Source organism: Emiliania huxleyi (genome assembly GCF_000372725.1).
Source record: "Emiliania huxleyi CCMP1516 chromosome Unknown EMIHUscaffold_134, whole genome shotgun sequence".
Classification (NCBI taxonomy): domain Eukaryota; phylum Haptophyta; order Isochrysidales; family Noelaerhabdaceae; genus Emiliania; species Emiliania huxleyi.
In genome coordinates, this window is record NW_005201249.1 from 1 (window position 1) to 12889 (window position 12889).

At 65.0% G+C, this 12889-nt stretch overlaps 4 protein-coding genes across 4 annotated transcripts; 2 read left to right on the forward strand and 2 right to left on the reverse strand.

Annotated features, from left to right (window-relative positions):
- Positions 1-113: 113 nt before the first annotated feature.
- On the reverse strand, positions 114-3587 carry EMIHUDRAFT_467235 (hypothetical protein; the record flags this gene model as incomplete). The annotated part of the gene is made up of 6 exons (XM_005788490.1): positions 114-215; positions 287-795; positions 843-1062; positions 1271-1303; positions 1552-1806; positions 2052-3587. Coding segments are annotated over 6 exons (2655 nt in total), but the record flags the coding sequence as incomplete, so codon positions are not given.
- A 364-nt stretch (positions 3588-3951) lies between these two features.
- On the forward strand, positions 3952-5463 carry EMIHUDRAFT_110368 (hypothetical protein; the record flags this gene model as incomplete). The annotated part of the gene is made up of 3 exons (XM_005788491.1): positions 3952-4224; positions 4362-4694; positions 4876-5463. The coding sequence occupies 3 exons, from the start codon at positions 3952-3954 to the stop codon at positions 5461-5463; spliced, it is 1194 nt and encodes a 397-aa protein (XP_005788548.1).
- A 232-nt stretch (positions 5464-5695) lies between these two features.
- Positions 5696-6827, reverse strand: EMIHUDRAFT_226679 (hypothetical protein; the record flags this gene model as incomplete). The annotated part of the gene is made up of 4 exons (XM_005788492.1): positions 5696-5839; positions 5904-6195; positions 6380-6414; positions 6753-6827. 4 exons carry the CDS (start codon positions 6825-6827, stop codon positions 5696-5698), a joined length of 546 nt encoding a protein of 181 aa, XP_005788549.1.
- A 5192-nt stretch (positions 6828-12019) lies between these two features.
- EMIHUDRAFT_440664 (dihydrolipoamide acetyltransferase) lies at positions 12020-12823 on the forward strand. Its single transcript, XM_005788493.1, has one exon. The coding sequence runs from the start codon at positions 12080-12082 to the stop codon at positions 12593-12595; it is 516 nt and encodes a 171-aa protein (XP_005788550.1). The 5' UTR covers positions 12020-12079; the 3' UTR covers positions 12596-12823.
- Positions 12824-12889: the final 66 nt, after the last annotated feature.

A 12889-nucleotide genomic window follows, 5' to 3' on the forward strand; every position in this document is an offset into this window, starting at 1 on the left:
TCGGCGGTCTCTCCGCGCCAGAGCGACTTGTGGTTGAGCGCGGTCAGGCGCAGCACGAGCCATGCGGCGGGAGAGGCGGCGCCCTCGCCGCCGCCCTCCGAGACCGCCTCCACCTCCACCATCCGGTAGAGCTTGCGCTCGCTCTGGTCCTCGCAGCTCTGCACGCGCAGCGCGCGAGAGAGGGCGGTGCACGGCTCCGCCTTGTACATCTCCACCTACCAATGACTCACGACTCGTTCATTCATTGTGAAGTGAGCGGTGCCTTGCTTCGCCTCGCACATCTCACCGGCTTGCGCGCGCGCTTTGCGCGCGGCGGCGCCGCCTCCTCCTCCTCCCTCGCGCCGCCTCCGGCAGCGCCAGCCTCGCCCTCCTGCTGCAGGCGCTGCTTGTGTCCCGCCCACTGCGCCTCCGTCGGCATGCGCCGCACCGTCGCGCGCCGCCAGCGGCCGTCGACGAGCAGGCGGAGGCGGTCGCCCGTCGCGGGCTCCTCGCGCTTCCAGTCCTCCTCGGGCAGGGAGCAGGAGTTGTACTTGTCCCACGTGTTGTAGTGGCAGTAGAACTCGCGCCGCCACGCCGTCACGCCGCGGGGCAGCCGCCTCCACGCGCCGCAACTCTCGCATTGCAGCCGGTCGACGCCGGTGTAGCCGTCGCGGTTCCGCTGCACCCACCGCTTGTTGCACGCGTGCGACGTGGGGCAGAACCAGTTCTTGATCGCCGAGAGCACGACGACGTTCTGGCGGCAGTCGGCAGAGAGGCGCCACAGGGAGTGCTTCTCTCGGTTCCGGCGGATGATGCCTATTGGACGCGTGTCTCGGAGCTGTCCTGCACAGTGTCCTGGGCACGTGCTTCTCTCTGCTCCGGCAGAGGGGTGCCGCGAAACTCGTCCTTCCAGCGGCCGGCGACGGTGCACTCGTAGAACATGTGCGTGACGCCCGAGGCGGCGAGGGTGGCGCCGAGGCGGACGCACTGCTCCTCGGAGAAGCGCAGCTCGCCGAGGTTGATGGACCAGACGGGGCACTTGCGCAGCAGGTCGCAGAGCGCAGCGAAGAGCCACGGCTTGGTCTGCAGAGAAGGAGGGGAGGCGAGGCGAGGCGAAGGCGAGGTGGGGGGCGAGGAGCGGAGGCGGGGACAGGCGCCATGCGGTAGTGGGCAGCTTGGAGGGTTGGGGAGGAGGGGAGGAGGGGAGGAGGGAGGAGGTGGGAGGAGGAGGGAGGCGGCGATGCAGATGACCGAGGGGTGGCAGGAGGGGAGCTCCGGCGGCGCGGGTTGCCTGCAGAGGAACCGCTCCCTGCAGGAAGACGACCTGCGGCGAGGGCGGGGGCGATCGGGAAGAGGGCGGGGGTGCGGAGGCTCTTTTCTGCTCTCTCTCGCTGCGTCCCGCCTCGCGGCGTCTCGCTGCGGCCAGGACGGCCGTGGCTAGGCAAGGCCCTCCTCGCCCGCACGCCCACCTCGTCCGCCAGGGGAGGAGCCGCACGAGCACTAGGCGCGAGGGCTGCGGCGTGCCTGGACGGGCGTGTTGTGGGCGATGAGCTCGGTGAGGAGGAGCTCGACCTGGCGGGCGTCCTTCTTGTCGATCAGCTCGTCGCTGTGCAGCACGGCCGGCCGCAGCTGCACAAACTCCTGCACCCGCTTGGCGACGCTCGGCGGCACGCGCGGCGGCGCAAAGTCGCACACCCAGCCGCCGTGCGCGAGGGAGAGCTCGCGCCGCGCTTGCTCCTCCTCGTCGCGGGCGCGGAGGTCCTGCTCGTCCTCGAGCAGCGTGTCGCGGCAGAAGAACTTGCAGCGGGGGCAGGCGGAGGCCGCTTTCTGCGGCGGCATCGGCCGGCTTGCGGTGGGATGTGGCGCCGACGGTGCGATCTCGCCGCCGGCTTGCGGTGGTGAGCGAGGAGAGAAGCGCCGACGGGTGCGAGCGAAAGCGCGCGCACTCACGGGCGTTTTCACAGCCGCCCCCGGCACCCCGAGCATCGAAGCTCTACCAACAATTTTCCACGGACAGCCAAAAAGACAGTCCCTCAGGTTGCCGGTGGGTCGTGGTCTGAGCGAACGGCCACCGGAGCCGAAAGCGGCGTGAGCCGCAGGAGCAAGCCGTCGAGCGGCTGGAGCGTCACGTTCAGGGCCTCCTTGGGCTCGGTGCTGCCGGCCGACAGGCTGAAGTCGCGCAGCACGTGCGCGAGCAGTGAGAGCACCTGCGCCTCTGCCAGCCGGTAGCCGACGCAGAGGCGCGGTCCTACGCCGAAGGCGACGATGGTGGCGCCGTGCGCACCGTACTCGCCGCGGCCGAAGCGGCTCGGGTCGAAGCGCGCCGGCTCGGGGAAGAGGGACGCGTCCTCACAGATCGCGATCTTGTTCTGCACGATGCGCGTGCCCTTTGCCACCGAGTAGCCGTGGATGGTCGCGCGTGACGGAGCGAGCCGCGGCACGAGCGGCACCGTCGGGCGCAGCCGCAGCGCCTCGAACATGACGCCCTGAAGCAGCGAGCACTTGTAGAGGTCGGCGAGGCTGGCGCGGCGCAGGTCGAGGGCGGCCACTTCGGCGCGAACCTGCTCCTGCTCGCGCGGGTGAGTGGCGAGCAGATGCAGCGCCCAGGTCGCCGTGTTGCTCGACGTCTCGTGCCCCGCGAGCAGCAGCCCGGTCATCTCGTCGGCGACTGCGGACGGCGTGAGCGCCGAGCCCCCGCTCTCGGCACACTTGGCGAGCTTCGCCGCCAGGCTGCCCGACGCCTCGCTGCTCCCCGCCGCCGCTCGCTGCAGGATGGCCTCCGCCGTCGAGCGATAGAGCTGCAACGCACCCTTGAAGGCGCGCGTCTTCGCACGCTGCAGCGGCGCGAGCTTGCCCAGGAGGAAGCGACGAGTGAGCTCCTGCAGAATGACCTTGGCGGCGGCGGCGTACGGGCTCTGGCGCTCCTCGCGAGCCGACGCAAGGGCGCCGAAGTCGTGCGCACACGCCACATGGCCAAAGATGTCGAGCGACCAGCTGCTCAGCGTCTCGTGTACGTCCTGCTCGGGCACTTCGTGCTCACAGGACGCGCGCGTGCGCCACAGCTCGCACAGCTCGAGACTCTTGGCGTGCACGAGCGGGAGGAACGAGTCGATCGAGGAGGTCGAGAAGAGAGGGGCGACCAGCCTGCGCTGCATGGCCCAGTCTGGGCCCATCGGCAGTGCCAGCAACGACCTGGGCGCCACGGCGGCAAAGGCGGAGCGGTCTGAGTCGGCCTTGCGATACCAGCCGGGCACGTCTTTGACATACACCGCACCCGACTTCCCAAAGAAGCCGAGGAGCCGGAAGGCGGAGCCCAACAATGCGTGCTGGCGAGCGTAGAAACGGTGGCGCTCGTTGATGTTTAGGCGCCCGTCGAGGATGTGCCCAACCAGCAACGTCCGAAACCTCAGGTGCGGCATAGGCATCGTCGTGAGGTGAGCTCGAACGACGAGCAGTGCAGGCAGCAGCAGGACTGCCGACGTGACGATCACTATGAAGAGGTGCACGTCGCTTACGGACGGCGGCGGCGGCGGTGGCGGTGGCGGCAGCGGTGCCACGTCTCGTCGCTTGTAGAAGGATGCCGCCGCTATGAGTAGCGTTGTCGGCATGAGTGGTCCGGGGAGGGGGTGGTTGACTTTTCGGCGGCTCTGCCAAAAAAAGGAAAAAATTGTCCCACCCCTCCCTCCCCTGGGTTGTGTGTTTTTTCTTTCTTTCTTTCTTGGGATCGCTTGTCATTTGAGATAGTGCAGAAAGAAAGAAAAAGACGCCCGAACGAGGGGTGGGACGAGACAGGATCCCCCCCTGCACGAAAAAGAAAAAAGAAAACCTGCAGAGCAAGGGAGCGACCACCTGCACGATGGGGCCCACGATTTTCTCTTTCGCGGCTCTGCTCACGCTTTGCTGTGCCTCTTTCCAGCTGCCTCTTCTCACCAGTGCGTGGAGACGACAGAAGAGAAGGAATCGACCGCCGTCATGCGACTGGAGCCACGGATCGAGCGGCGAGCGGCCGCCACCCTCCTCGCCGCCGCCAGCGTTGCACCAACCCATTTGGCGTACGCCGATGCGCCAGCAACGCTGCGGATCACTCGCTACTCCCACTTGGAGACGGTGCCTGCGACGAGCAAGAGGCTGATCCTCTGCCGGCACGGCGAGACGCTCTTCAACAAGCTGCATTTGCCACAGGGACGGCTCTTCGACGCAGCGCTGGACGGTGCGGGCCAAGCGCAGGCGGAGAAGCTAGGCGCTGTGCTCGCTCAGGGCCCGCCGCTCTCAGTCGTCGGCTCCAGCCCGCGGCTGCGGGCGATGCAGACGGCAGACCGCTGGGACTGACCGCCCAAAGATCGACGGATCGGGGCATGAGTGCAATCGGCACTGCGACGTAGGCGGACGCCATCGCTCGGGCCCGTCAGCCCGCCCGCCTGCGCGAGGCGCCGCGAGACGACCTTGACGAGGTGGAGGATCTGGTGGTGCCGACCGAGGTCAGAAAGGCGTACGTCGCGACGCGCCTGCGAGCCTTTGGCGCGCTCATCCAGCTCCAGCGCGCCCTGCGGCCGGGAGAGGCGGGCGCGTGGGTCACCCACTCGCGATTTCTGCGCGTCGTTCTCGCGGCGGCCGCGGCGGAGGAGGCCAAGGCCCGCCCGGGCTTCCTGGACGAGTGGAAGCGAGCCTTCCCCGCCGGGTTCGCGATCAGCAACGCCGGCATCTCGTGCGTTGACGTGAGCGAGCGCGGCGTCTTCTCCCTGCGTTGTGTTAATGCTTAGTGTGAGTATTCTTGAAACACACAACACACACCTGTCCTTTCTTAGTGCGAAAGAAAGTTTCTCAAAAATTTACCTTAGTACAACCGCGGCGCCTTTGGCTGCCGTGATGTCCGCCTGGCCTGCCTCGTCCGCCAAGCCGGTCAACCAGCCCGGCCAGCTGCCCGTCGCTCAGCCCGTCGCCCAGCCCGGCCAGCTGCCCGTCGCTCAGCCCGTCGCCACCACTGCCACCGGCCAACCCGTGGCTGCCACCGCCGCTGGCCAGCCCTTAGCCGTCCAGCCGGTTCCGATCGTCGTCCAAGAGATCCGACCGCAAGCCATGACTCGCGATGTCGAGGTTTTCGGCTTCGTCCTCAAGGACACGCGCAACATCCACAACGCGAAGAGTCTCGCAGGCATCTACTTCAGCTGCGTCCATGACGACTCGTGGTTTCCGGGCGATGCTATGCTCGGCTGGTGGGCGTCGTGTCCCGCGCCCTGCCTCTCCTGCCGCCGCTTTTCCGCGCAGGACGACCACACCCTCGTGCTCGCCAACGGCTGCTGCTGCGGCTGCCCCGAGCCGGCGGGCCAAACCTTCCACCGCAACTGGGACGAGAATGGGCAGCCGGGGCCGCCAAACTCATTCAGTAGCGCAGCGGGCGGCGACATGGAGTTCGGCGCGTGCAACGGGCTGTGCGCAGGCTCGAATGGCCACTCCGGCTCGATGTGCTACCTGCGGTGCGCTTAGATATGCTATCCGTCTATCCCCTTGAGATAGATCCTTGATTGCTTTTGAGCGAGTGTGACCCCAGGAGAGTCGCGGTCTCTGTCCACACGTCAGAATGCGCGTGCTGGTTTGCCGTGTACCACTCAACGTTTGCTTAAGATATGGTCGTGTAGGGGCTTTTACTCCCGCGTCGGTGGTGGCACTGGCGGACCACGCTCGTCTCACGCGCTCGAGGCTCGCGCCGCAGCACGCGCTAGAAATTCATCAAGTCGCTGAACGCCTTGGCGGTATACGCGTCACCGCCCGGCAGGCCGACGTCCCACGGGCAGAGGCTGTCGGGCATCGCGTAGCAGTGCTTCCAGAGCCGCACGCCCTGCTGCGCAAACGCGAGAAGCACCTGGCGCCAGAGCGAGAGGAGTGAGAGTCTGAATCCGAGAGAGTGCGCGGGAAGGGGGCGTGACCAACGTGACACATAGGAGCGGAATCAGAGGGGCGATGTCAGACACCGCAAAGTAGAGGCCCACAAATAGCGTGGACGCCGACTCGGGGTCGGAGTCGAATGCTGCGCGGAAACGCCTGAGCAGGCCCGGCTCGTCCTCGCCGCGCTCCTCCGGGTCGAAGAATGGACGGTCCAGTAGCTCGTCTAGCCGCTCGCCAATGCTCGGTCGTGTCTTTGGATCGTTGCCGCTGGTCCGCTGCCCGTCCCGCCGCCCGTCTGGCTGTGAGCCGTCGCCTGGCGCGCCGTCCTCAGCACTGTTGCAGCAGCAAACCCTCCGGTGGCGCTGCTGAGCAAAAGCGGGCCGTGGCAGTGGCGTGATCCAGCTGCAGGTGAGGAGCACCGCTGCCATCAAAATAAAAAGAATTTCCTTGCGACATGCTAGCACTAACACAAAAGCACCGGAGCCGCCTGAGCGAATTCGGTAAGCACGGCAATCACTTAGCTCCGTGCACAATGCGGTCAATGCCACTCTCCTCGCACGCTAGCTCGCAAAATAAAAAGAATTCTACGAGTACGATGAAGCCCCTCTCACGAGGAAGAGGAGAGCGACGCGACAGAGGAAGAGGCGACAAGGGAGAGCACGACGAGAAGGGGGAGATCGCGAGGTGGCACGAAGGTTGCAGCGAGAATCGGAGAGAGACTGCGAAGTGAGATAGGAAGAGGCGGACGCCCAAGGGTGGGCGATGGCTAGCGCACCACACCCCTCTCCTTAAAATCCCTGTGTGGTGGCGGCGTGCCGTCCTCCCATCCCTCCCTTGGGTTGTCTGTTTTCGTTCTTTCTTTCTTTTCATCTCTCTCTCTCTCAGCAGACTGGCTCGGACTGGCACGAATAAAAAGAATTCCCTGAGGCTAAGAAAGCTTTTCTATCGGCGAGCGGGGTGGGCATAACTTTTTCCTTTACGCGGCGTCTTGCAGCACTTCCTGCATCTGGGTTCAGCAAGATTCTAATGGTAAAAGAAAGAAAGAAAGAAAACACACAACCCAAGGGAGGGATGGGAGATTCTAATCAAAGAGATATATTTGCCACAAACCGCACAAACATGGCACCCGACCAGCTGAAGCTCTAGACTCGTCGACCGAGCTCTGGACGATGCCGACCTCAAACCACCAGCGCCAGCAACGACGTGCCGCGGCTCGCCGCGCCGCTGTTGCGACCGACGACGTGCCCGACGCCGTCCCGCGGCCGAAAGGAAGAGGCCCGCGCAACCACTTCTGGGACCCGCGGCCGCCGGGCGTGCGGCGGCACAACGAGTCGAACGAACCGAACCAGCGCAGAGCGGCGCGTCTCGCGAGCGCCCGCGGCCGCCACGCCGACGCCGTCCGCGGCCGACGGGGGTCGCGAATCAACGCGGCGCGGTGCAACGAGGCCAAGTCCTTCCAGGCTCCCGCCAGCAGCGCCTCGTGGCGTGGGCTGCACGGCCCTTCGAGACGGCCCGGGGGGCGGTGAGAGACCTCTCCCGCCGGCATGGCGCACTATATCACCCGTAGAGGCCTCTCTATAGTCGCCTTTTGGCACCTCCTCTATCCACGCCGCCGATTAGACCTCGCCGCATCGCATCGCCCCCTTCCCTGCCCCGTCGCCCTCCTGAGCTCTCCCTCCTTCGCTCCAGCCATGCACAGGACGTGGACCATTGGCCCGCGTGCCAGGCGTCCGGGACGGCCGGGTATCGGCTCCGTACTTTGAGCCCTCTTGGGCCACCCTCGCGTCCACCGGCCGGCAGAGCACCGCTTGGGCGACTCAGACGGCCCGCCCGACCAGCGCGTTCGATCGTGCCGCCCCCACAGCGTCAGTGGCGTGCGTGGGGTGGCAGGCGGCGTCAGCGCAGCCCCTCGTGGTGGTGCCCACCGCTCTCCTCTCACCGCTCCCCCCCGCCCGTGGCACCCCACACACTCGTCCCTCCTCAGGGGCGCAAGGCGGCACGGCACGTTCAGCGCTGGCCTTGGCCCACCTCGCCTTCACGCCCGCCACCGCGACCAAGGAGGTGGCCTCGGCGGCCCAGATGAAGCCCGTGCGGCTCGTTTGGGAGCCGCATGCCGTCCCTCTCTCGCCGGCGCTGCTCACCACGCCCAAGCCTACGCCGAGGAACCCGTCGCGCCCGTCGCTCACAAGCTGGTGGCTCGCATCGACCGAGCCGTCCAGCTTTCTCACGCCCTGCCCACGATCAAATTCGAGACGACCAACATCCGACCACAAAAAAGGCCCGCGCGTGCTGCGCGGGCCGGCGAGCGACTAGCGAGCCAACCTGCTAGTGGTTGTAGGTTTTTAATACTCCGCAGAGTTCTTTTTTTGCGGCGCGTTCACTCGTCCTGCTCTCGATTGGTTTGCATCCCTTTGGTGAGTGCCGCAGGTTCCCTCGTGCCCATCGGCGTTGGGTCCGTGCGCACCTACAAATGCAGCGCCTCTCGGACTCTGCCTACCAAGTCCACTCGCTGCATGGCGCGAGCGCCCCTTTCGCCGCGCGAGCTCGGCGCAGCCGCATCACAAAGGCATCTGTGCGAAATAGGCGGAGAGCTCCGACGCCTCGCTGGAATGGTTGCGATGCAGGCAGATCAGATCGAGGCGCTGCGTCAAGAGCTCCATTCGCTGAAAAAGCTTGTGCGGAGGGTTTCCGGCGCTGCTGCAGTCGAGGCACCGATCGAACAAGGCGCGATGGGTGCCAAACTGGCCCGGTTAGCACGCTGGGCGCCTGCCCAGCTGGGCAGCTCGCACCGACACAGCCGCACAAATTCCACGGCAGAGGCTGGGCAGGACAAATCCCCAACTTCGGGACGCATGTCGCAATCTTCACCAAAGACGGGCGGTCCGTCCGCCGTGCGGGAGCGGCTGAGGGAGCTCAAGAGCCTGCACGACGAGGGGCTGCTCCCCCTCGCTGTCTACGAGGAGCGCTCCCGGCAGATCGCAAGCGAGCTGTAGCGATCGCCGGGTCGAGAGTCACGCGGACGGGCTGCTTGGTTGCCTTCGTTTCGGTGGGAGGGTGGTTTGTGAGCTGAGGGCTGTGGAGGATCCGCTTGCTTTATGTGTATCCCGAGTCGGTGCCCGGTGCCCGACGCTGAGGAGTTTTGGGGGTTGACCTTAGAATATAGAAACCCCCGAGGGCGAGGATGGGGTGGGGTGGGCGGGTGGGTGGTCTTGGGTGGTGGTGGTGACAGCCCACGTGAAATAAACTGCTCTAATGACTCTAAAGTCTGATTACGTAAATAAACAGAGAAGCTGTGGAGCGAATAGCGAAATCCAAAAGTGCTGGTAGTGGTACACAGTTCCTAGAAAGGCCCCCATATGCCGTAAGAGGTGGGCGGAATTAGGCCAAAGCGGATGAATTTGGCCAACAGAGCGGATCGCGCCCAGCGGGGCTTCCCGACGAGCGGCCGACGCAGGGATGGAACCGCACGCAGCAAAGGCCGGTCGGCGTGCTCGCGCGCGACAGTGGCGCGAGCACAAGAGCAATGCTTGCGCTCCTGTCGGCCCTGGGATGTGAGGTTGCCGACTGCAAGTGCTCCTCGAAAGTGCTGTGTGCTCCAAGTGCCGCCAGGATCGGTCCTGACCTGCCCAATCGTGTGGAGGCGAGGCCGATAGCGGCCCGTGTGCCACACACTGTTGCTCCGGCGGGGGCGACGCTTCAAGTTCTAAATCACGGGGCAAGGAGCCCAGCATCTAATAAACACGGGCGAGGAGGAAGTATGGTGCGCCCAGCACGGTCTCCCGCGGCGGCGGCCTGGCGATGGCAAATCTGAAATAAGTACGATGATGCTAATGAACGCGAGTATTTCGTTCGGAGAACATTGTGGAGACTTAATACATACTGGTGGCGCGAATTCTTTCATGACAGAGCTTGGGGCGGCGATGGATGGAAGAGGCTGGCTTGCAACGAGCCCCTCTCACAATTACACAAAGACGGAACAAGAATTTTACAAGAAAACTCCCTCTCACAACATTAGACGGTGGCGAGGGAGAGGAAGGGGGTCCATAACACCAGACAGCGAGAGGGGCAGGGAGGAAAGGGGGAGAGAGGAAGCCAACGGCGTTGCCACCGGCAGCAGGGGACACGATGAACAAGTAGACAACGGTCAAGGCGATAGCGAGGACGAGGAGACGCGAGACGATGGCAGGCGAGACGAGGAGGACGGAGGCGAGGAAAGAGGCAGCGCCGCGGTCGACGGAGGCGACAACGATGGAGAAGGGGAGGGAGCGACAACGCGCACAGAGGATGAGGATATAAATTGGGACGAAGCAGCAGAGGGGATAGGCGAGGGAATCGAGGGACCGGAGGGCTTTCGCGACAGCGACGATGACGACGAAGGCAGGGGAGGAGATGAAGGGGCGACACGCAGGAAGGGCGAAATGTATCGCGAACGGCCCGAGCAGAGAGGGCGACGGCAGGGCACGAGGGGGCAACGGAGACGCTACCGATGACGCGAACCGAGGCACGGGCGACGGCGGGGATGGGGAGGACGACAGCGACGTCGAGGTTGACGCAACCGTATCGAGAGCGCCACCCAAAAGGAGGAGGACAGCCATGGAGGTCACCGAATGGAGGGCGAACGGCGCGATACGAAAAGGCAGGGCGAAGCGGATGGAGAGAGGAGTACCGAGAAGGCCGTGGTGGAGGGGAGGGACAGGAGGGCGACACGAGGGCGAGGAGGACGAGCGGCCCGCACAGACCGCGAGCAGACAGCGCCTGCTGGCCATTTCGAGACATTCGCAAAGAACGCTGCAACATGGGAGGGCTTCGTGAAGGGTGGATACGTGGATTGAAACACATTCGAACAAAGAAGAGGCGGCGGGAGAAACGGCAGAGGATGCAGTGACTTGACCCCCTCACCCCCCCCCCTCACACACACACACACACACACACACACACACACACACACACACACACACACACACACACACACACACACACACACACACACACACACACACACACACACACACACACACACACACACAACGCTTATCAGCCCAAGGCTGGGCATCCAAAGGGCAGGGCAGCCCAGAACGGGGGTCGTAGCCCCACACGCGCACTGGGCCTTGCACTTTTAATGCCGTGGGGCTCCTGTCGTCTAGACGTGGAGACGCGGGGGTCGCCCCCCCTTGCCCCACCACCTCGTGTGTGTGGGAAGTTTACCTTACCTTTCCTACCTTAGGCATCTTACCTTATTTCCCGTGTCCGGTTTTCCGTTTCGGGCGACGGCACACTCACCGAGCTATCCGGGCGGGGAATCATGTCGGCGAAGGCGGGCTCTGGCATCTCGGTGATGCGCTCCGATCTCGACGCGTCGACCTCGACGGAGGTGGACGCGCACGAGGCGCAGTGGCGGGCCGGCGTCAACCGCCAAGCGCGTCCAGACGCCGCTTCGCAAAGACGGGCGGCGTCATTGGCTGCTGCAGCCAAGCGGCGGCGGATAAGGACATGAACAACATACCTGCGCAAGCCGTCGCCCGGGCGGCCGCAGGCGGTGCCATCTCAACCCACTCTCGGCACCGCTGCACGTGCGTGCTCCCTCTCCCACCCAACTCGGCTCCACTCTCGTCCACCCGCGCCCACCCCATCATCTGCTCTCAGGCTGATTGCGGCGTGTGTTGCGCAATGCCGAGCCACCAGACGCTGGCCAGAGCATGATTGTGATGCCTCTGTCTGGGCCGGGGGGGCGTTCGACAGCGCGCGAGGCTGCCTCCCTGCCCTTTGCGACGCTTGGGACCCCTGTTGAGTTCCATCCAGTACAAAGTACCAGTGGTGGGGAGGGTTTTCCCCCCCCCCCCCCCCCCCGGGCAGAATGGTAAACTCGTGTCTACTCACCTCGTCGGCTCCATCGGCTGCCTCTCCTCGTGCGCCGGCTGCCTCTCCATCCAACCGCTTCTGCGTCCCCTTCTCTGCCCGGTGCTCGCGTGTCGCGATGTCGCTCTGCCGAGAGGGTCATCGCCGGCGTAGGCGGAGCGGCGGGCCCTTCGTTACAGAGACAACAAAGACATTTCACCCCTCGGGCTGTTGTTGCAGACAGAAAAACAAATTTGGCGCGCGTGCGCGCAAGGTATGCTAGTATGATAAAAAAGAAAGGTATGCCACCTGCCGTCCTCTACTCGGGGGTCCGGCCGACGCTTCGTCGCTGCAGCAACCGCGAGAGCTACAGACAAGCGCGATGCTTCGGGTCGCTGCGAGGCGTGCGTCCGTGTCGCTGCCGCACCTTACCCGTGGCTATCCTGCGCCGTATCCGTCGCACACCGTCCTCGGCATGCCGGCGCTCTCGCCGACGATGACGCAAGGCAATGTCGAGAAGTATTTGGTCAAGGTCGGAGACCCGATCGCGGCCGGCGACCGCATCGCAGAGGTTGAGACGGACAAGGCGACCGTCGACTTTGACGTCGTCGACGACGGCATCGTGGCGAAGTTTCTCATTCCGGAAGGCGCGCAGGATGTCCAAGTCGGCACGCCGATGATTGTCCTGTGCGAGGAGGCGGGCGACGTGGCGGCCTTCGCGGACTTTGAGCCCAAGGCACCCGGCAGTATTGCCGAGGCGGCGCCGCCGCCGACCGAATCGGCGCCGGCGCCGGTTGCCGCACCGCCGCCACCCGTGCTCGGCGCCGCCTCGGCAGCCGGAAAGGGAGCCTCGCTGGCCGTGACGGCGTGGGGCCGCTGGACGGTCATGGTGGCGTGATCCGGATCACCGGTGGCTATCGCGCGCGGCGCAGTCGACGTGGGGGCGCGCCGGCGGCGAGGAGGGGGAGCAGCAAAGAGGAGCGACATACCGTTAGCAGCGAGCACGCGAATCGCGATGCCGATGGCCGATGCGAGGCGCCGGCTGACGTGCGGGTGACGGATGTAAAACGGTCATACCGACGGCATGGACAGTGTTGGTTGGTGAAACACGGTTTACCTCTAAACCTAAGCGTCCACTCTCTCTGACTCTCTCTCTTGTCGCTCTCTCTCTCTCCTAAATTGTGATTTGTGT

Coding starts and splice junctions, on each gene's coding strand:
- EMIHUDRAFT_440664 (XM_005788493.1), top strand. CDS start 12,080: ATGCTTCGGGTCGCTGCGAGGCGTGCGTCCGTGTCGCTGCCGCACCTT.